This window comes from Gopherus flavomarginatus, chromosome 8 (genome assembly GCF_025201925.1).
Source record: "Gopherus flavomarginatus isolate rGopFla2 chromosome 8, rGopFla2.mat.asm, whole genome shotgun sequence".
In the NCBI taxonomy this organism is placed as follows: Eukaryota; Metazoa; Chordata; order Testudines; family Testudinidae; genus Gopherus; species Gopherus flavomarginatus.
This window is the reverse complement of record NC_066624.1, coordinates 23,568,651-23,590,688: the sequence shown is the minus strand read 5'-3', so window position 1 is coordinate 23,590,688 and position 22,038 is coordinate 23,568,651. Positions and strand designations below refer to the sequence as shown.

Sequence of the window (22,038 nt, the reverse complement as noted above, 5' to 3'; positions counted from 1 at the left end):
GGCCTCTGGGCGGTATCACACAGTGCACCATTGTGACCTCTCTGGAAAGCAATCTGAACTTGGATGCAGTGGCCAGGTAGACAGGAAAAGCCCCGTGAACTTTTGAATTGCATTTCCTGTTTGCCCAGCGTGGAGCTCTGATCACCACGGCTGGCAATGCAGTCCCAAATCCAAAAAGAGCTCCAGCATGGACCGTCCGGGAGATACTGGATCTGATCACTGTATGGGGAGACAAATCTGTTCTGTCAGAGCTCCGTTACAGAAGACGAAATGACACAGCATTTGAAAAAATCTCCAGGCTATGATAGACAGAGGTCACTGTGGGGACTCAGCACAGTGCTGTATGACAAGCGTAACAGAAAGCCAAAGAATCAAATGGACGCTCATGGAGGGAGGGAGGGGGGACTGAGGACTCCAGCTATCCCACAGTACCCGCAGAAGCAGTGAGAGGCAAAACAACATCCTTTAAAAAGTGGAAGTTAAATCCTAGTGAGGAAAATGGAAACAAGCATAAACTCCGGCAAATGAAATGTGAAAATATAATTAGAAAAGCCAAAAAAGAATTTTAAGAACTGCTGACTTGAGTCAAAAAGTAATAGCAAATTTATTTTTATTGAAAGGAGCACTCAAGGATGATAAGGCCACTGCGGAGAATCTAAATGAATTCTTTGCATTGGTTGAGGATGTGAGGCAGATTTCCAAACCTGAGCCATTGTTTTTAGGTGACAAATCTGAGGAACTGTCCCAGACTGAGAGATCATTAGAGGAGGTTTTGGAACAAATTGATAAACAGTAATAAGTTTCCAGAACCTGATGGTTCTCACCAAAGAGTTCTGAAGAAACTGAAATGTAAAATTGCGGAACTACTAACTATAGTCTGCAAAAACAATGAGGAGTCCTTGTGGCACCTTTTAGAGACTAACAAATTTATTTGGGCATAAGCTTTCATGGGCTAGAACCCACTTCATCAGGTGCATGGAGTGGAAAATACAGTAGCAGGTATATTTATACATAGTATATGAAAAGATGGGAGTTGCCTTACCGGGTGGGGGCTCAGTCTAATGAGACAATTCAATTAACAGTAGAATACCAAGGCAGGAAAAATCACTTTCGTAGTGGTAATGAGCGTGGCCCATTTTAAACAGTTGACAAGAAGGTGTGAGTAACAGTAGGGGGAAATAAGTATAGTAAAATTAGGTTTTGTAATGACTCATCCACTCCCAGTCTTTATTCAGGCCTAATTTGATGGTGTTCAATTTGCAAATCAATTCCAGTTCTGCAGTTTCACGTTGGAGTCTGTTTTTGAAGGGTTTGTTGGTGGTTGTTGTTGTTGAAGAATTGCCACTTAAGTCTTTTACTAAGTGTCCAGGGAGGTTGAAATATTCTTCTGGTTTTTGACTGTTGTAATTTCTGATGTCAGATTTGTGTCCATTTATTCTTTTGCTTAGAGACTATCCAGTCTGGCCAATGTACATGGCAGAGGGGCATTGAAGGCACATGATGTAGTCTATAACCTATCATTTAAATCAGCTTCTGTACCAAATGACTGCACGATAGCTAATGTGACACCAGTTTTTTAAAAGAGATCCAGAGCTGATCCCGGCAATACAGGCCAGTAAGTTTGACTTCAGTACCAGGCAAACTGGTTGAAACTATAGTAAAGAATGAAAGTGTCAGGCATGTAGATGAACATAACTTATTGGGGAAGAGTTAACATGATTTTTATAAAGAGTATTCATGCATCACCAGTCTACTAGAATTCTTTGAGGGGGTCAACAAGCATGTAGACAAGGGGGATCCAGTGGATATAGTGTACTTAGGTGCTCAGAAAGTTTTTGACAAGGTCCTTCACCAAAGGCTCTTAAGCATAGTAAGCTTTCAAGGGATAAGAGAGAAGGTCCTCTCATGAGTTGATAACTGGTTAAAAGCTAGGAAATACAGGCTAGGAAAACATAATCCCAACTATACATATAAAATGATGGGGTCTAAATTAGCTTTTACCACTGAGTCATTCTCTGAAAACATCCATTCAACGTGTAGCAGCAATCAAAAAAGCAAACAATGTTGGGAATTAAGAAAGGGATAGATAATAAGACAGAAAATGTCATCTTGCCTCTTTTAAAATCAATGGTGTGCCCACATCTTGAATACTGTGTGCTGATGTGGTTGCTCCATCTCAAAAAAGATATATTGGAATTGGAAAAGATTCAGAAAGGGGCAACAAAAAATGATTAGGGGTATGGAATGGCTTCTGTATGAGGAGAGATTAATAAGACAGCCTTTTCAGCTTGGAAAAGAGATGACGAAGGGGGGGATACGAGAGAGGTCTATAAAATCATAACTGGTATGGAGAGAGTATACAAGGAAGTGTTGTTTACATCTCATAACACAAGAACTAGGGATCACCAAATGAAATTAATAGGCAGCAAGTTTAAAACAAAAAAGTATTTCTTCACACAATCCTAGAATGTCAGGGTTGGAAGGGACTTCAGACGGTCATCTAGTCCAACCCCCTGCTCAAAGCAGACCAAACCCCGGACAGATTTTTGCCCCAGATTCTGTAAATGGGCCTCATCAAGGATTGAGCTGACAACCCTCGGTTTAGCAGGACAATGCTCAAACCACTAAGCTATCTCTTCCCCCAAAGAGGGATGAAAGGGCCTGCCAAAGCCCAGGATTGAACCAAGGACCTTTTAGCTTTTCAGTCTAATGCTCTCCCAACTGAGCTACTTTGGCAGCTAAAATGCACAGTCAACCTGTGGAACTCCTTGCCAGAGGATGTTGTGAAGGCCAGGACTATAACAATATTCAAAAAAGAACTAGATAAATTCACAGGTGGTCCATCAATGGCTATTAGTCAGGATGGCATCTCTAACCTCTGTTTGCCAAAAGCTGGAAATCGATGACAGGGAATGAATCACTTGATGATTAACTCTTCTGTTCATTCCCTCTGGGGCACCTGGCATGGGCCATTGTTGGAAGACAGGATACCGGGATAGATGGACCTTTGGTCTGACCCAGTATGGCCATTCTTATGTTTTTAATAACTGGGATTGGTGGGCAGAGAGCATTGGAACAGAAAGCCCTCCCATGCAAGGGATGGTGGGGCCTAGTGTGGCAGCCCTGGAGAATAGGCAGAAGTGATGCCATACAGTTAGTGGTACAGCAAGCGTCCCCAGATTTCAGTTCCCATTTTGCCTGGAATCACTGTGACCCAAAGGTAAAAGACTCCATGTGGTAGGTTATGAGAGACTGTTGCCTTACCCCCTCCTTTAAGCAGCACTATCCTTGTTTACAGTTTCCTTAACCATCCAGGTCCCTTCACTTCTTTTTCTTTGGATTGTCTTAAAAGTCAAGATCTCTGTACTAAATTGAGGGACACTGCAGGAGAAAGAGGAGAAGTGAAATGCTGACATAGCTAGTTACATTGGTGTTGAAATAGAAGGAAACACCCATCTTATTAATGTGGTTTATTTCCTAGTAACAAGGAGTGACAACATTGACGCACTTTGGTACAATGTGATGACAGACTAAACAACTGCTATATTGGTAATGTAACTGCCCCTCCATCCAGCACACATGCTATTAGAGCTGTTGAGTCACTGGCATTTCTGTTCAATTAAAAATGTTCAGAATTGAAAGTTTTATTTTTGTTTTGAATCTGAAGGGGGGGCACTGAAATTGTCTGGGAAGTGGAATTTTGGGTTGATTAGAACATTCTGTTGAGAGAAAATTACAACATCTTTATTCAAAAAATAAAATTTCAAAATGAAAAATTGTTTTGAAAAGAATAGAAATGTTCTGTTCCAGTAATAGACTTTTCATTGGGAAGCTCTAGCAAGAGGTTCCTTTTCATGTTGGGTGTATCTTCCCCCCGCCCCCATTAGTGTTTGCGATCTTGATGTGAAAGCTTCTGTAGGAGACATGCCCCAACCCGTTTTTCACTGTCATCACATTATATGGATTCCTCTTGGTTCACATCATAGCATGCCAGGATGGGAGAGTTGAGCTGAGCCCCAGTTCTGTGTGTATGATGGCTGCATCATTTTAAGGTAACCAGGTCCATACTGAATCTTTGTCCAATACTTGCCTCTGTGGTCTGAGCTCTTGAGTGGTCGGCCAGTGTCCCCTGTATCATCCTGCAGACAATCACAATTACAACTTGTTTTTAATTCAGTTTCAGATTTACTTCCTTGGCTCTTTCTAGCAGAGAGATGAGGTTGAGGTCCTTATCCGCCATCGTTTCTGCAATGCTGAGTCTGCATCCGCATGCTAGAACGTCATCAGCTGTGAGTGGCACTTATCCCTGCGAGTCCTCTTAGTATGGCTTGCTGGCGGCATTGATTGTCTTTCGCTACAGGTTTGATTCCCAAACAGCATTCTCAGCCCTCTGTATCTACCCGCTGATGTCCAAAATGTGCAGAAGTAGCTGCTTTCCTTACCTAGTCACGCTTGTCAGTATCAGTCTTTGGCAAATACTGAGGCTATTTTGAGCTTTACAATGTCAAGTAACACTTCTGTTGTAAGCATTTTGTACTGAGCTGCTCTTAGAGCTTTGTTTAAACTATTTGAATCTGTTTTTCCAACTTGGGAGCTTTGACTTTAACAATGTTGCCTGCCTTTTAAGCTTTTTGTTTTATTGCTCCTATTTTTTTTTTGTTAATCTGCACTCTGTGAGGCAGATAGTGGCTGAATTGTTTTATTTGTTTCTGGGTGTGACGTGCCTTGATGACCAGCCTGATAATCTTTCGACAGCTTTGCTGCAGGGTTGCCCTGGTTTACTGTCTGCTCTGAGTATGTTTTTGCTTGTGTCTGTTGTATGAATCCTTTGTCCCAGGTTTCAGCCTTCAATTTTTAGCTCACAGAAGTGGTTTCTGTGTTTTGTGCTACCAGAAATTTCTGCCTCATAGGGTGACCAGACATCAAGTGTGAAAAATTGGGATGAGGGTGGGCTGTAACAGGTGTTGATATAAGACAAATCCCAAAATCATAGAATATCAGGGTTGGAAGGGACCTCAGGAGGTCATCTAGTCCAACCCCCTGCTCAAAGCAGGACCAATCCCCAGACAGATTTTTTTTGCCCCAGATCCCTAAAGGGCTCCCTTAAAGATTAAACTCACAACCCTGGGCTTAGCAGGCCAATACTCAAACCACTGAGCTACCCCTCCCCCCCAGATATTGGGACTGTCTCTATAAAATCAGGATATCTGGTCACCTTACTGCCTGATCACTTTTCCTAGGTACTCTGCTAGTAATTTACACTATCCTAATGTATTATGATCACGTCTTGCCTAATTTTAATTTGGCTTCACTTGGTTGCAATTTCACTTTCTTTTCTTACATAATACCAATCTTTTTAGCCTAGCATGTTCATTGATGCCTCCCCATCTATTTGGCATTCAGTTTCCTGCATGTGTGCCGCTGCCTTCTCTTTGCATCTGCTGCTAATCTGAGCTTCAGAAACCATTTCATTTTGCTGTTTTGCTCTGTCACATGTAGAATCTCCTCCTCTGAGTCGCTGCTTGCTTCCTTGACATGGTACACTCTTTTTTTGTGTTTTTTTTTTTTCTGCAAGCCTTGGCATAATTTCTTATTCTGTAACTTTGTCAAGCCCCTAGATGCCTGGTATTTTACATTAACATGTTTTTCTCTACAGTACCTTCCTTAGCATTTTTATCTTTTCTGCTTTGTGATTTGTGCATTTGCATTTCCACAAATTTTGGTGTATTTTTTTTCCTTATTTTTATTCTTTCCCTCGGCTACTTGGTAAACTAATCTGTCTGCTCCATTTTATGCTCTGCATTTGGATTTGACCTTGAACGCTAGCTTTGCACGTGTCCCTCGCTCTTGGTAGAGTTGGTGTGGGCTCTCTGAGCATTCTTTTTCGAGCTCCTTTATCTTGTGTCCCATTACCAATCTATTAGTAATGTATGAGTCAGTCATTTTCATAGCTTGATGTAAGCAGAGTCAGGATAAGCTCTACCCTGACATCTGGTGGAAAGAATTTCAGAGAGTGTATTTGCATAGGCACGCCTACCCTGTCCCAGACTGCCGAGCTGTGGGACTGCTTGGTGACAAATGACTCACCCTCAGTTGGGTGGTACTTGCTAGACAAGGGACATGGATTCCAAAACCCAGTGAATTGGGAGAGGCTGGGGACAGGTATCTATGCCTGGTGGTGCAGTCTCCTTGTGGAGCCAGAAGCACCAGTTCCACCCCCTCCTCTCTCCACTGTGGAATGTCAGAGTTGATTTTTTTATTCCCTCAAGAATCTAAATACAGGTTACTGAGCTGAACTCACTTTGGGCTAATGGTGCACTAGCACTGGGGCTCCCCTACTGAAAGCTGAGATCACTAAGAGTTGAAATCACTAGAGAGCTGAAATTACTGAGCTGAGAGCACTGAGTACTGTGCTAACTAGTTGGGGAGCCTGAAGATATACTGTGGAACAGAGCAGCTGGTGGAGCGGAGCAGTTGTGGGGACGGCTGGAGCGGATCACGGGACAGCTGGTGGCAGCGGAGCGGCTGGCAGAGCGGAGTAGCTGTGGGACAGGTGGAGTGGCCCACAGAGCGAGCGGAGCTGAGCAGTTTGTGGGGAGAACTGGAGCAGCTCATGGAGCAGAGCAGCTGGTGGAGCGGAGCAGTTTCTGAGGACGGCTGGAGGAGCAGAGTGGAGTGGCTGGTAAAAGCGGAGCAGTTCGTGGAGAAGGCAGAAGCAGAACCCATGGAGAGGCAGGGCAGCTGGCCCCGGACCACGTAAGGTGCCCCTTTCTACCCAGGCTGGGGGGAGGGACCTCTACAGATAAACTCTCGAACTCTGGGGTGGCATTGACCAGAGACTTTTGGGTTGTTGGACTTTGGGGTGATTGGACTTAAAACCCTAAGGGGAAAAAGGACAGTGCCAAATGTACTTGGAGGTGGGTTTTTGTTTATGGTTTGTGTTATAACCCTGTTTGTGGTGTTTCTCCAATGGGATGCCGCATTGATACCTTCCTTTATTAAAAAGATTTTGCTACACTCGGACTCCGTGCTTGCGAGAGGGGAAGTATTGCCTCCTAGAGGCACCCGGGGGGTGTGGTAAGTGAGTGTCCCAGGTCACTGGGTGGGGGCTCGAGCCGGTTATGCATTGTGTTACTGAAACGGAACCCCTGGATACTGAACCCGGCCCTTGTTGCTGCCAACTCAGAGGGGCAGAAGGGTTACATAGGCAACATATTGATCTGTTTCTTCAGATTCTTGATTACATTTGTTGAAGAGACGTCTTTCATATCGTTTGGAACACTTCTAGTATTTTACATGTGTAATCCTTCTGCCCGTCTGAGTTGGTAGCAACAGCGGCCAGGTTCCGTGTCTAAGGGTTCCGTTTCAATAACACAATGCAAAACCGGCACAAACCCCCACCCAATGACCTGGGACAGTTACATACCCCCACCCCCTGGCCGCTCTAAGGGGCAATACTTCCCCTCTCACGAGCCCGGAGTCTGAATGTAGCAAAATCCTTTTAATAAGGGAGGGAAACAATGCGGTATTATGTTGGGGAAACACCACAAACAGGTTTCATAACACAATTCATGAGCAAAAGACCCATATGGGTAATAGAAACCAGTGCTCCAGGTAGGGCTTGAACTCATAATCCTAGCAGCATTCCCCTTTGCACTAAACAGTTGCACCACTGTCCAGTGGATAGACTTTATCAGAGCCACACTATACTTCCCATCCACCAGGCTTATCTCCACAGGGAAAGATTCTTCACTATGACCAGCCTGATCTCACCTCTAAAGCACAGTCCTTAAACAACTGCAAAGGCCTGCCTAGAACTCCTGGGCCACATGTTGTCATCCATATTTGTTACACCGCATGTGAGACTGTGCCTCAGATGTCTTCAGGCTGGGGTAAGGACTATGTAGACCCCAAATAGGCAGGGTCTTTCCAAACTAATCACAGAGCCTCAGCTGATACTAGACTCTCAGGTGGTGGAAAGATCTCCTGAAGGTTTGTGTGGGAGCCCATTCTCACATCCCCTACCTCCAAAAATTCTCATGACAGATACCTCTCTCCAGGGTGGGTGGGCCAACAATCTACAAGAGGTCACAGCAGAGGGCAAATGGTCCCCCAAGAGAGAGCATTCCATAACAGCATCCTAGAACTAAGGGCAGTCCACTACACCTGGACAACGAAGCAGCTATGTATTACATAAACTATCTATGTGGCAACGCTTCTCAGTCATCCCTTCAGGCACCTTGAACCATTCCAGCTCCCCGACTCTGGCTCCCCAGAGGTTCTCGGGCACAGAGTTAAACATTCAGTCCCTTCTCTTGTCCAGATGGAAATGTTCTATTGTGGGTAAGTTTTGCGATCCCAAACGGTCCATGTGGTGGCCTTTGCCTCCCACAGTTAATGGTGAGGCTGCTCTTATTCTATTTTCTTTTTTATCCAGTTTGTTGCAATTTTGTAGTTTTCCCTTGTGATCTAAAGAATGTCCAATTGCAAAACACATTGTCTGTCTTCTCTATCTGCTCAGAGACAGGAATCTGCTTTGCTGCCATGATTATCCTTTTCTCTTCGAGTTGTTGTTTTTGATATGCTTAGTTTCTGAATGTATTAACCTGGAGGAGCCAATTCTCTTCTGACTCCATGTTCAGTGTTCACATGTAAAAAGAGAGCCAGCCAAGACAGTGCGGCATTCAGGCTATGTTCCTTCCTCCACATGTACAGTCTTCTCTCATTAAGCATGCCTTAATGTAGTTCTGTAGGTTCCCAGACATTGCCATATAGATAAGCTTAGCGATCTTACCAGGTGGCTTCCCAGTAGGGAGCAATCCCTCATAACAGGCTACTATGAGATAAAATAATTAAGGGGAGATGGTTTCTCTTCACCTTTCCTTCCTTCCTTTTGAACATTTCATGCTAGTGTCCCTTCTGCCCAGCTCTAGAAGCTGTTCAGATTGAAAATAGAGATGCCAGAACACTTCTCAAAATGTCAGAGATGCCCAGACATGGGAAACCATTCCCTGTAAAAATCATTGCTTCTCAGGATCTAGCTCTCCATCCCATAAGCCTGGCCACCATCTTTGTTTCTAGATGTATGCATTTATGTTTAGTCACATTAAAACCCATATTGTTTGCTTGCTTGCTCCCAGTTTACCTAACAAACCTGATGGCTGTGCGTTAGTGACCTGTCTTCTTTCTCATTTACCTCTTCCCCCAGTTTTTGTATCATCTGCAAAATTTATATGTGACTTTGTTTCCTTACAGGTCATTGATTAAAAAGCTAAATAGCACAGTGCCAGGAACTGATCTCTGGAAAACCACGTGGGAAGCCAACCTGATTGAGTCCCCATTTACAGTTACATTTTGAGACCTGTTAGCCAGTTTTTAACCCATTGTATGTGAGCCATGTTAATTTTATATTGTTCTAGGGTTTGTTTAACAAAATGCCATGTGGTACCAAGTCAAATGCCTTGAAGATGTCTAATATATTAAGCCAACATTATTACATTTAAGAACCAAACTTGTAATCTCATTTAAAAAAAGCTATCAAGTTAGTTTGGCAGGATCTATTTTTCCATAAACACATGTTGATTTGCATTAATTATGTTATCCTCCTTTACTACTTTATTAACCGAGTCCCATACCAGTTGCTCCATTATCTTGGCTGGGATTGATGGCAGGCTGAGAGGCCTATGATTACACAGGTTTACCCTTTATAAAAATTGGCACTACACGTGCTTTCTCCTGGTCTTCTGGAACTTCCCCGGTGCCCCAAAACTTATTGAAAATCAATATTAACAATCCATCAAGCTCCTCAACCAGCCAAAGTCCACACATTGAACAATGAGGAGAAAACAAAATCAAACAGCTGTTCATTCACCAGCCATTTTGTGCACTGAATAAGACGGGTCCTGTGGAAAAAATGTGATCGTATAATTCAATACTGTACCTTAATGCATATAGACAAGGGCCCTGAATTGATTTGACACAGTCTGTCTTAATTCTGGCACTTCCTAACTATTGAGTGCTTCTCTTTGCAACCATAATGTGCTTTTAACAGAACTTGCGTGTGTGATAGAGAATATAAATATATGGCCTTTGAGAGAAGAATGGAAAACATGAAGAGAAGGCAAAAATGTCCAATTAAAAAGATAATCAAAGGAAGCAATTACTTGGACAATCAAATGAATGGCAAGCAAGGCAGACTCAAAGTAAGGGCAATATATAATGCAAAAAGAGGGTAAAAAACAGTCCTTTTTCTGAACTCCATCCTTCATTATGATCTGTCCTATCTGTAGAACCATCACTCTGACACCTTCAGCTGCCAGTAAGACGTACTTGTGGTTTTTGAGGAAAAAAAGGAAGTTAAAGAGCATCGGCAATTCTGTATGTTAGCTGAGTGAGAGAGTGCTGAAAGGAAGTATGGCTGCTTTGGCGTCTGCTGACAGGAGAGGAGGTCCAGGGTAAGAGAAGTAGCTGCGGTTCTGTGAAGAATGGAAAAGTTAGTGTGGCTAGTGGTGTTCATGAATTCCTTCACCTTCTTCCATGGTGAGTAAATGAAAACGTTTTCCATATTCAGAGACAGTTAATCTAAGTTCACATAGCTATGGACTTGATAAAAGATTTAAAACATTAAAAGGCTGTGAAAACCAGTATCTCTTCTGTTCCTTTTACCAGCTTGGATTTCAGTCCCTTCAAATTCAAATCATGTAGAAAGTAGCAGCATTTTATCCCTGGAATGAAAATGCAGCTTGTATATTTCCAGTTCAGTCATTTTGCAACACATACAACGAGGAGAATGTAAGAAACAGCACAGTATTGAGCAATTTGACAGATTTAATGTACTCAGAGTAAGAATAAAATAAGACTGTCCAGGGTACTGGGAGAGTTTATTCTCTGGCATTTCCGCTTCTTCAAAATTCGTGTTGTGGTTGGAATAAGTTGATTCTTTTTTAACTTAGCTTTTCAGAATCGTATTAGTGCAGGGGTGGGCAAACTTTCTGGCCCAAGGGCCACATCGGGGAATAGAAATTGTATGGCAGGCCATGAATGCTCACAAAATTGGGGTTGGGGTGTGAGTGTGGGCTCTGGGGTGAAGCTGGGGACGAGAAGTTTGGGGTTGGGACTGAGAGGTTCGGAGGACGGGGGGGGATCATGGATGTGGGAAGGGGTACAGGTTCTGGCTAGGAGTGTGGGCTCTGGGGTGGGGCAGAGGATGAGAGGTTTGGGGTGCAGGAGGGTGCTCTGAGCTGGGATCAAAGGGTTTGGAGAGTGGGAGGGGGATCAGGGTTGGGGCACGGGGAGAGGCTCAGGGGTGCAGGCTCCGAGCAGCACTTAACTCAAGCGTGGTGCGGCCCCTGACCCAGTGCCCCAGTTGGAGTGATGGAGCCAGGCTGAGCCCCGTGGTCCAGCCCGCAACCCAGGGGCCCGTCCAGAGTGGGGCTGAGTCACGTGGTGCAGTCCCCACCCAGTGCCCCAGCTGCAGCAATGGAGCCGGGCTGAGCCCCATGGTCTGGCCCCCAACCCAGGGCCCCATCCAGAGTGGGGCTGAGCTGCGTGGTGCGGCCCCAACCCAGCTCCCCGGCTGGAGCAGGGCTGAGCCACATGGTACAGCTCACAGGTCAGCTTAAAAGGGCTCATGGCCCAGATCCGGCCTGCAGGCCATAATTTTGCCCACCCCTTTACTAGTGGGTGTCATTGTAATTACAGGGCTAGCTATGGCTCTAAATACAACTCTCCTGCAGACAGATTCTGATCTCCATAACTGTAAGAGATTCTATTCACACTTGTGTAATTGAGATCAGAATCTAAGCTATCGTTTTACATTGTGCTGCAGTTTCAAATGAAATGCACTTGCACTTTATCAGTGAATCTGCACTGAATGACAGAGAACTTGGGAAACAGGATAAGAGGAAAATGTTGAAAACTGCTTTGAAAGGTGAGTCTGGAAACCCTCAGTTACTACCATGTTTTAGAAAAGGATGTGGGGGAAGGCACCAGTCCTGGTTTGTGATGAAAAAGTAGAAGGTTAGATGTATGTGAACTCCTATTTCATTTGCTTATTTGGAGTTCCGTTTTAAACGGAGTTAAAAGGAACAGGAGACTTTCAGAAAAGGGGACCAGGAGGACGAAAAGTAAAAGCTGGACTTTGAGGAAAATTCTGAAGTCATTTGCTAATGAGCTTCAGCAGTTCTCTGAGTATTTATGAGGCTAAAATTTGGACGGGCATCTAATAAACTGGAAGAGTGAGCCTAGATTCACAGGACTTGGAGATGAGATAAGAATTGTGGCTCCAAATGCAAACCTGCCCATAGTTCCGATTCAGTGCTCTGGTAGGGATTTGTTTTATAAAGGTGGCCATGAACCAAGAAGACCAGATGCAGATCTGGACCGCCCCAAAGTTCAAGGACCTTCGGATCCATTGTTCCAGTTCACAGACCAAAGGCCAGTGACATTGCAAGAGAACTCATGACTTGTGTTTGAACTAATTAGGACAACATGCCTTGTGTGCATCAGCCTCTGAACATCTCTTTCTGCTCTGTGGGGCACTTGCAGGAAGAGGGGGAAAAGCTTTCCAAGCAGCCACATTAAGCTATGACAGGATCTGAGAGGCAATAACCATAATTCCTTTTCATGAATAGAGCTCAAAGCACTTCACAATCTTTTCATGTATGTATCCTCACCACACCCCTGTGAGACAGCAAAGTGGTGTTATCTGCATCTTACAGAGGGGGAACTGAGTCACAGAAATAAGTAGCTTGCCCAGGGTAACACCTGAATTCCACGGTGGCACAGGGAACTGAAGCCAAGTCTCCCACATCCTAAGCCAGTGCCCTATCCATTAGGTGTGACTAGGGAAACCAAGCAGCAGTGTGTGTCAAGAATAACTGTCTGCAACTTAGTGGACTCCACCTGGATGTGCTTCTAGCATGGTTTGGTCTTACTGACGTTATCTCCTCTGTTCTTTTATTTCCATCTCTCATTTCCTGCTTTCTGCAGCCATCCTGGAACTGACTGGCACCCACGACACTGAAGGGACATGGAAGAGTTCCATCACTTTGCCATGTGTCTACGAGCCTTCCCAGGACTTTGTGCAGCAAACTGTCATTTGGACCCTGTTCCGAGATCAAAGCCCTGCCACCGTCTTTCGAAGGGATAGCTCTGGCGATCACATCCTGTTGTCACAGTACAGAGGTAGGGTCAGCATGCCAAATAGCATGCCAGGGGATGTCTCTCTTGAAATTGAGAAGCTTGAAGTTAGAGACAGTGGACACTACACTTGCAAAGTCACCTGGAGAGCCCAGGACAACAGCCTGCTAACGAGGGAGAGAACCACTACAGTTAAGGTTGTTAAAGGTAAATCCAGTAATAAACCCTTGCTCCTATGTAGCATTTGTCAGTCATAAAGCACTTGACTGAGCTGGCTGCAGATCTGGTGGGGATGGGGTTATGCAGAGGGACTTCCACTCCACACTGACTACCCACATCTGCAGGTTGGGGCCAGCATTTCCCATGGATTCTTGAGCGCCATGCGTGATCTTCACTGCACTGGCACTACCTCCACCCTAATGAGTGGAAAGTGAGCCAAAGAACGAGATTCATGCCTGCGACATTGATTTGGGGATGTGGCTTGTACCTAGTTTGGCCACTAGTGCTACTTGGGGTAGCCTTCACAACTGCCTTAAGGTACCTCAGTGCTGAACATCTCTATGGGTCTTGCAGCAGTTATAGAAGAATTGCGGTACAGAATTGCCCCAGCTACACACTGCAGAACATCCCCAACACACCCCCAGAAAACTCTGTGCATTGATGTGAAAGGTTTATGGAAGGGCAGAAAGATGGCTCTGCCTCTGGCAGTGAAAGCCTGCAGTGTTGGGGTATTCCCTGCAGTGACCACATTGTGCTAGCATAGCTGGTGCAAAGTAGTCACAAGGAAACCATGAATGGAGCTCAGAACTCTGTATACAAGGGGGTTATATGAGCAGGTAATGAATTAATCCCTTCTGGAGAAGGGTGAACAGCCATGGAATTCAGGGAAGACTCCTGCACCTTTCTATAATATTGATATTCCCAGATCAAATACCCCGCAACTTCAGGACAATTCAGACCCAGATTCCTTTCCGTGTGTCTTTCAGTTGCAGTGACTAAACCCATCGTCAGACCAGGGCCTCTGGGATTCACTGTACCAAAAGGGGCTAGGACAAGCCTGACCTGCTCTGCCAAAGGGTCCCCACCCATCACCTACCGTTGGTTCAAGGGAGAGCCAGGAGGAAACACAGTGCTTGTGAGCAATCATGCCATACTCATGTTTGATTCACTGCGAACGTCTGACACGGGGAAATATTACTGTGAAGCAGAAAACAGAGCAAGCTCGCAAGTAGTGCAGCAGAGTGATGCAGTGCAGCTGACTGTGAGGGGTAAGTGCCCCAAACTAGTGCTTGGTGGTCTTTGAGACACTCCCAGCTGCAGGATGATAATGAGGCAAATGGCTTAGAGGGTTTAAGAATGGTTTAGACCTTTAGACTGAATGTAAACAACATCTGTAGTGACACTCCCTAGCTCTCACTGTCAGCCTTCATAGTTAGGATGCAGGTGATCACTGGTTCTCTATCCTCCAGCTCTGCCACTTGCCAGCTTGCTGCCCTTAGGCAAGTCACCTTCCTGTGCCTCAGTTTACCCCTGGAGATAACAGGCATTTCCTTTGTAATGCCCATTGAGATGTATGAATGCAAAGTGCTCTAAAAGACTTGGGAGACCATCGTCTCAGAAGGAGGTGAGGCCTGCTCAGTGCTGAACCGGAAGCAATTTGAAGACTGGAAGGGAACTGGTGTTTTCATTGCGGTTCTGTGTGAATGATGGAGAAGGGTGGGCTGAATGTGACACATCCACTTGCTGCCATTTTAGAAGTTAGTCCTCAGGTCGATAGAGCTTGCTGGAAATGACCTCTGCTGCCTTATGTGGTTCTAGCTGCTAGACCCCTTTCCTCTGCAGTCCTGTGAAGCATGACCTGTGCCATTGGGCTACTTAGTTACAAGCTCCATGGGATGGCAGCTGTTCTAACACTTGGAAGGACATGCCTAGAGAAGTCATGGATTTCCTTAGCTCCATGTGGTACAGCATGAAGTCATCAGGAGCAAAATTCCTGCCTCCATAACTCCAGTGGTTTGGGAGGATTCAGATGTTGGGGAGCCCAGCGGAGCAAATTTGCTTCTTTACTTGAAACCTCACCATGTGCTGTTTTGATTTAGGTTACCAGGGGAATGGCCTGCCCCTCTATCTCCTCATCCTGATGGTTGTGCTCTGTGTGGCTGTGGCGTGTGTTGTCATTGCGGTCGTCTTGTATAAGAGAAAGACCAAGAAGGGTGAGTAGGGTGTGCTGGGGATGCTCCGGGTGAACAGGCTGACTTTGTTTCTGAAGATTTCTGGAGAGGGGCCAAATAAAAACATTGCTACAATGCAGTGAAAGAAAATGAGTCGGTTAAGATCACTTCTTGAAATGGAACACTAAGGGGTAGGCATATCGTATCAAGACCAGGAGCTGACAGGGTAATCGTAATCCACTGTGCTAGTCTCATTTTCTTTGAGCACTGAACCTGTAGTAGTTTATCTATCCATTCCAATAGTGTGAATGCTCTTCTTCCAGCTATGTGCCCCAGAGATGTTTGCTAGGAAGTCAACATGGTTTCATTCCATAAAAGTTGCTTCCAATTGACATCTCAACAGTTGTATTGACTGTAGAAAGAGTAGATGACTGAAGGGACCACTGTAATCATCTAGCCTTGGCCCTCCTGCAGAACACAGGCCATAGAACTTCTCTGAATTAATTCCTGCTTCAAGTCATCCCCCGTTCCACATGTGGTTTCCTGGTTTCTGTGCAACCTTCTCTGTACATAGTTCCTGGACATTTCCCTCTGCCTCAGGCTTCACTGCTTCTACTGGCCATGCCACCACTGCTTCCAAAGAAGGGCCAGATAACTTCCTTGGTCCATTCTTTCCATAGAATTCTGCCCCCTCCTTCTATCTGGCCTGTGGAAGATGAAGTGTGGTAGGGAGGTGGTTGATGGGAATGGGTAGTTCCCTGCTTGGCAGATTCATCACAACTCCTTCCATGGGTGGTGAGCAAATATGAAAGGGCAGAAAGGTGGCTCAGCATCTGCCAAAGAAAGCTTTCTGTGCTGGGGTATTCCTGGCAGCCATATTGTACTAGCATAGCTGGCGCAAAGCGGCCACCAGGCAACCAAGAACTGAGCAGACAATGAATTATGTCAGTATGGCGAAAGGCCCAAACCCTGCATCTGAACAGACATGAAATTCATATCTGGCCCCATATTGTCCCCTAAATGTGTAATAATTAAACTCTCAGATCAAATACTGCCCCAGTGTTGGGATAATTCAGATCTACATAGTTAAGCAGTCTATAGCGTTTGTCACCACAGAACTCTGACCCAGTTTCCATGCCCCGTTTTGGTTTAGTTCTGCACCAGTCTTTTATTGAGACATGTCTACTTTTGGTGCAGCTGGCCATTTGAATGTTTTTTCTTCATTGGGAACTTCAGCGCTGTTTGTGTGAGTTTTACATGAACATAGTTTTACACACTTTTAAAGAAAAGTGCTTTTATAGGCATTTTTAGATAATTTACAAAATAATGTGGATTATGACAAAGCAATAAAGAGGAAATGTCAGAAAAGAGGGTTTTAAAACTACAGAAAGGATAAGTCCCTTACATATGCTGAAGTTTTTTCAGAGAAAATATTTTATCCATTTTTTAAGTAAAAGTGTTTAAATATTAGTTTTTTGAAAATATTGTTTATGCATTTAGGTTACTTTGAAAAAGTGTGAAAAATAATTGTATGTCTTTTGAAATAAAGAATAGAGCATCTATATTAGAGAAGATAAACAAGAAACACAGTGAGAGAGAACAGCCGAGAAAAGCAAAAGTCTCTTAGCCTGTTACAAAAAGAATAAAAATAAAGGGGGAGAGAGAGAAAGTTATAAAGCAGCAAGAAAGTTGTCACTGAGTGCATGACAGAGAGAAGAGAAAACCACCTAACGCCTACAGCTGCTTCTAGTCAAATGCCAGAAATTCTGGGGGACAAGCTGGTGAGGTAATAGCTTTTAATGGATCCACTTCTGTTACTGAAATAGAAAAGCTTTTGAGCTACACATCTGGTCCCTTGAAATATATGTTAACTACTCATGCTACACAATCTGTTCTACCTTGTATTTAACAGTGACACTCTGATGTTGCAAACATCTTCAGGTGTGGGATATTAACGCCAAGTATCACAACTAAATACAAGGTGGAACAGATTGTTTAGCATAAGTAGTTTATTATGCTATTTAGTTATTATTGGCCACTTCCTTTCCCCCCCTGCATTATTATTGACCATACTACCATTTTCATCTAATAATGGACCAATACTATTGTCTGGATTCCTTTTTGTTCCTTGTTTGTAATTAAAAACTCCTTGGTTAGTAACTCTGCTGGTCATAGACTTCTTTTGCTTCCTTAATCAATTTTCTACAATTCTTAGCTGTTTGTTTTTTAATTCATGATGATCTGCTTCTGCCAGTGTTAAATGGTGCAATTGTGGCTTATGGGCATCTTAAATAATTCCCAATTATCATACACATTTTTCTGTTTAAGTGCTTCACCCAGCTGATTTGGCTTGTGATTGTTTTCAGTTTTGTAAAACTGACTTTTTTTTTTTCAAAGCACCAAGTATCTATATATTACTAGATTGGATGTCATATCTTGGATATATTTTGTTATTGCAGGATGTGCACAATAAATGTAATTGAATCACTTTGCAAAACTAGTGTCAAGTTTAGACTCATAGACTTTAAGGTCAGAAGGGACCATTATGATCATCTAGTCTGACCTCCTGCACAATGCAGGCCACAGAATCTCACCCATCCACATCCATAACAAACCCCTAACCTACGTCTGAGTTATTGAAGTCCTCAAATTGTGGTTTGAAGACCTCAAGCTGCAGAGAATCCTCCAGCAAGTGACCCGTGCCCTATGCTGCAGAGGAAGGCGAAAAACCTCCAGGGCTTCTGCCAATCTGCCCTGGAAGAAAATTCCTTCCCAAGTCCAAATATGGCGATCAGTTAAACCCTGAGCATGTGGGCAAGACTCACCAGCCAGCACCCAGGAAAGAACTCAGATCAGATCAGATCCCATCCCATCACAGACCATTGGGCATACTTACCTGCTGATAATCAAAGTTCAATTGCCAAATTAATTGCCAAAATTAGGCTATCCCATCATACCATCCCCTCCATAGACTTATCAAGCTTAGTCTTAAAGCCAGATATGTCTTTTGCCCCCACTACTCCCCTTGGAAGGCTGTTTCAGAACTTCACTCCTCTAATGGTTAGAAACCTTCATCTAATTTCAAGTCTAAACTTCCTAGTGTCCAGTTTATATCCATTTGTTCTTGTGTCCACACTGGTACTAAGCTTAAATAATTCCTCTCCCTCCCTGCTATTTATCTCTCTGATATATTTATAAAGAGCAATCATATCCCACCTCAACCTTCTTTTGGTTAGGCTAAACAGGCCAAGTTCTTTGAGTCTCCTTTCATAAGACAGGTTTTCCATTCCTTGGATCTTCTTAGTAGCCCTTCTCTGAACCTGTTTCAGTTTGAAACGAAGAGATTTTCAGCATTCATTGCAGCATAGGGCACTTCAGTGACAGATGCCTTTTGGAAAGTATCACTGTCACAGGACTCAAAAAAAGAATTAGATCACTCGATGATTGCTTCTTCTGTTCATTCCCTCTGAAGCACCTGGCATTGGCCATTGTTGGAAGACAGGATGCCGGGCTAGAATAGACGATTGGTCTGACCCTTCATGGCCATTTTATGTAGAACCATCATCCAGGGAGGGGCAGCAAGATGTAATGGACTGAACACAAGGCTGTTTCTATCCCCAGTTTTAGCAAGTCTCTTAACCACTCTGTGCCTTGGCTTTACCATGGCTAAAATGGGAATAACAATACTTACCTAACGGGTCTTGGAATGGATGCACTAATTTATGGTTGTACAGTGTTATGAAAGCATACTGTGCTATGTAAGTACTAATTATTATTCCATTTTTCAATGGTAAGACTGTAAAAATAAAAATCTGATTTCCACTAGGAAGAATAAAACTGCAAAATATTCACATTTCTTTTTTCTTTTTTTCAGATAATCTGAATGAAATAACAGAGTGAGTAAAATTCTTCATCTGTCATGCTGCAAGAACTTCTGGGGTTGTAATATTGATTTCTGTGGCAGGAAAGCTATTTGCCAAGTGAAGAATGAATGTCCTCTTTGGATACACAGAAGGAGGGGTTTGAATAGCTTAATGACATTTGTGATTGACAGCATTGGATATTCACACGGGGGACAGCGATAGAAATGTTTGTGAATATCTTAGAATCACCAAAATTAGAGTTGAAAAAGACCTATTGGATCCTCTGTTCCTCCACCAGAGAGACCAGTGCACAATTGTCTTCTGTAGTGAATTCCCAGTGTTTTGTCCAGAATCTAAAGAACAGGAATTTCTAGCTCTTCCCTTGGGATAGTATCCCAGTTGAATGGGTCTCCTAGTTGAGAATCGTTTCCTGATGTTCATCCAAAACTCTCCTTTGCTGAACCTCCTTCCATTACTCCCTGGTATTTCTTCCTGGACTGTCCTAATCTTAAATTTGTATCACCTTGTCCTACTCTTCCATTCACTAACACAAGACAAGCTGCCAATTTAAATGTCCTGACAATAAAACAATATGTAATGTAGGAGCTATTTATCCAGATGCCAATGAAAGTGATCATAAGAGTGTGTGTTGCAGTGTGGTATTCTGCTGATGAAATTTGTCCAAGTGAGGTGTGTGTAGCAGTATGTTAAAATAAGGTCTAACTCTGATCAATATTGTTCACTGCATACTGGGACTTCTCCATCAGCTGCACCTGCATTGTAAAAGATGTTGCCAGCCATGTGCCACCTTGCAGAACTTTATCAGCTGTACTTGGCCCATAGGTTGCAATTTGTCCACTATTTATTCTGTCCTTTATTTTCCAAGGGCCAAATCCCTAGCTGGCATAGCCCCATTGAGGTCAGCTTTATGTCAGCAGAGAATTTCATCCCAAAGTTAGCAGATTGTTTCTGGCTCTTTCTATTATCATTGTTGCTTTTCCTTTCAATACAACTTTTTCAGCCTCCCATAATGTCCTTGGGTTAGTATTCAGAGTCTTGTTATTCCATAACTAATATTCCACTGTCATTTAAAAGTAGAGGACCAAAGCCTGATCTCTGCCACCTTGCTGTAAATCCAGTGTCACTCCATTGAAGTTATGCTGGTGTAATGCAGACTAAAATCTGACGCAGGATCTAAATTCCCTCTAAAATTCATGGCCACGCAGGCCGCCGCCAAGGGCTGTGCACTTAACTCCCCCAGCCCCAGGGCTGCGGCACAACGAGGGGACATGTCTCTCCCTCCCACCTTTGGGGCTGTAACATGGAGAGGCACCTCGCCCACTCCCTGCACTCCCAGCCCTGAGCCCCCTCTCACACCCTGAACCCCAATCCTCTGCCTCATCCCTGAGCCCCCTCCCACACTCCAAACCCCTCAGCCCCACCCCCGCAACACATCGCCTCCCTATTGGTGCACATAACAAAATTCATTCCATACATGGTGGAAAAATTAGAGGGAACACTGCCCAGGATCTTGAAGATGGGTGATGTTGAGTCTCCCCTGGTTCTTTCGTCCCATTAATATTAGACTTTTCTTTCAGTCATAACTCCAAGAACCTCACAAGAGGAGAGACTTGTTCAGGAGTCAATGACAAGTGCACATATGAGGAAGCAAAATCTAGAGGTGAAAACAACTATACATCACAGCCTTTGAAAGAGAATGAATATGAGACAATTGGCACAGTGAAAAACAATGACTATGCAACTCTTAGGAAAACAACAGCATCTGAATATGAATTGGGGGATGTTCCATAGAAAACCAGCATTTACACACCAGCAACAGCGCAGAAGATAGGGCTGTAGAGCTTGAATGGTGACTATTCATTACGGGAAGCCCTTCATCCTTTCCACTTTCTTCTCTGATAAAAAATATTAAGCTCATTGCTTTAATTGTTGAAGGGCAATTGCATCACCCTCTGGTTCTTCATGGAATCCAGTCTGCCCTATTGATGCTTGAGAACTTGCATGAAACCTTCCTAAAATCAGCTTCCTTGTGTAAACTATCCAGGAATGATACACGGTGAGAAGTTTCTTTTTCTCTCTCTCTCTCTCGGGTTTAACGTTCAGCACAGACAATGGAAGGTCCTTTTAATAACACGAGGAGAGTTCAGGAAAAAAACTGAAAGCAAGGTCAAAATAAGAACCACACAGCACTGGAGGTACCTGTGGAAAGGAATAAACTCTACATCTACATCTTGCTCTGTAATAGTTTTTGTACCATACCTCTACTGCAGTGAGGAAGTCTGTATGTATTCTGTAGTAAAGCTTGGCTGCTAACGAGCTAGCCAGTCATATGGTATCTCAAATTGCAACTTGGGACCTATTCTTTCAGAGAGTCCCTTTCTTTCGTCTTCTGCTAGAATTGCATTTTTAATATTTTGGAAAAGATGGAAGATACTTTTTAAAAAGTCTGTGGCTAGGAGTGTTGCATCTCCAGCTGTTGCTTTTTTCTGCTCCTTGCTTTGCCCTTAGGCTTTAATATAGGCAACATTGTTTTAGCATGGAATCATATGCTAACAACCATCCCTTGTGCCAGCTCTTAAGTGTTTGTGTTAATAAAAACTTTCCACTCTGTGTGAAGCTGATTGCTCATGCACATGCCAGCTGGTTTGGTATACTGTGCACACAGCATATAGACAGGTCATTTGTCCTCCATAGGTGGGGAATTGAGAAGCCCAGCAGCCAATGGGAGATATCCAGCATCTGCACTCACCTAAACTGAATGGTTTCAGATAGTCCAGTGGTGACTGACTTGACACCAGATACATCATTTTCAAATACAGTAATTGCAGCTCCAACCTGTTTGA

General features: G+C 43.8%; 1 protein-coding gene and 1 non-coding gene across 3 annotated transcripts; one reads left to right on the top strand and one right to left on the bottom strand.

Annotated features, from left to right (window-relative positions):
- Nucleotides 1-2,662: 2,662 nt before the first annotated feature.
- Nucleotides 2,663-2,736, bottom strand: TRNAF-GAA (transfer RNA phenylalanine (anticodon GAA)). The gene has a single exon. It is a non-coding gene; the product is annotated as a tRNA-Phe (tRNA).
- Nucleotides 2,737-10,182: 7,446 nt separating this feature from the next.
- Nucleotides 10,183-21,805, top strand: LOC127056615 (V-set and immunoglobulin domain-containing protein 4-like). Of its 2 annotated transcripts, XM_050964693.1 has the most exons (7): nucleotides 10,183-10,539; nucleotides 11,859-11,929; nucleotides 12,991-13,347; nucleotides 14,127-14,408; nucleotides 15,240-15,353; nucleotides 19,186-19,207; nucleotides 20,773-21,805. In XM_050964693.1, exons 2-7 carry the CDS (start codon nucleotides 11,908-11,910, stop codon nucleotides 20,984-20,986), a joined length of 1,011 nt encoding a protein of 336 aa, XP_050820650.1. In that variant the 5' UTR covers nucleotides 10,183-10,539; nucleotides 11,859-11,907; the 3' UTR covers nucleotides 20,987-21,805. The 2 variants fall into 2 exon arrangements, with proteins under 2 accessions (XP_050820650.1, XP_050820649.1); XM_050964692.1 differs by lacking the exon at nucleotides 11,859-11,929 and having other exon boundaries at nucleotides 10,184-10,539.
- The last annotated feature ends 233 nt before the right edge of the window (nucleotides 21,806-22,038 follow it).

Excerpts from the sequence above, each read along its gene's own strand:
- LOC127056615 (XM_050964692.1), top strand. The coding sequence starts at position 10,485 with ATGGAAAAGTTAGTGTGGCTAGTGGTGTTCATGAATTCCTTCACCTTC. Across the intron at positions 10,540-12,990 it reads TTCCTTCACCTTCTTCCATG|CCATCCTGGAACTGACTGGC; the intron begins GTGAGTAAATGA and ends TGCTTTCTGCAG. Across the intron at positions 14,409-15,239 it reads AGTGCAGCTGACTGTGAGGG|GTTACCAGGGGAATGGCCTG; the intron begins GTAAGTGCCCCA and ends GTTTTGATTTAG.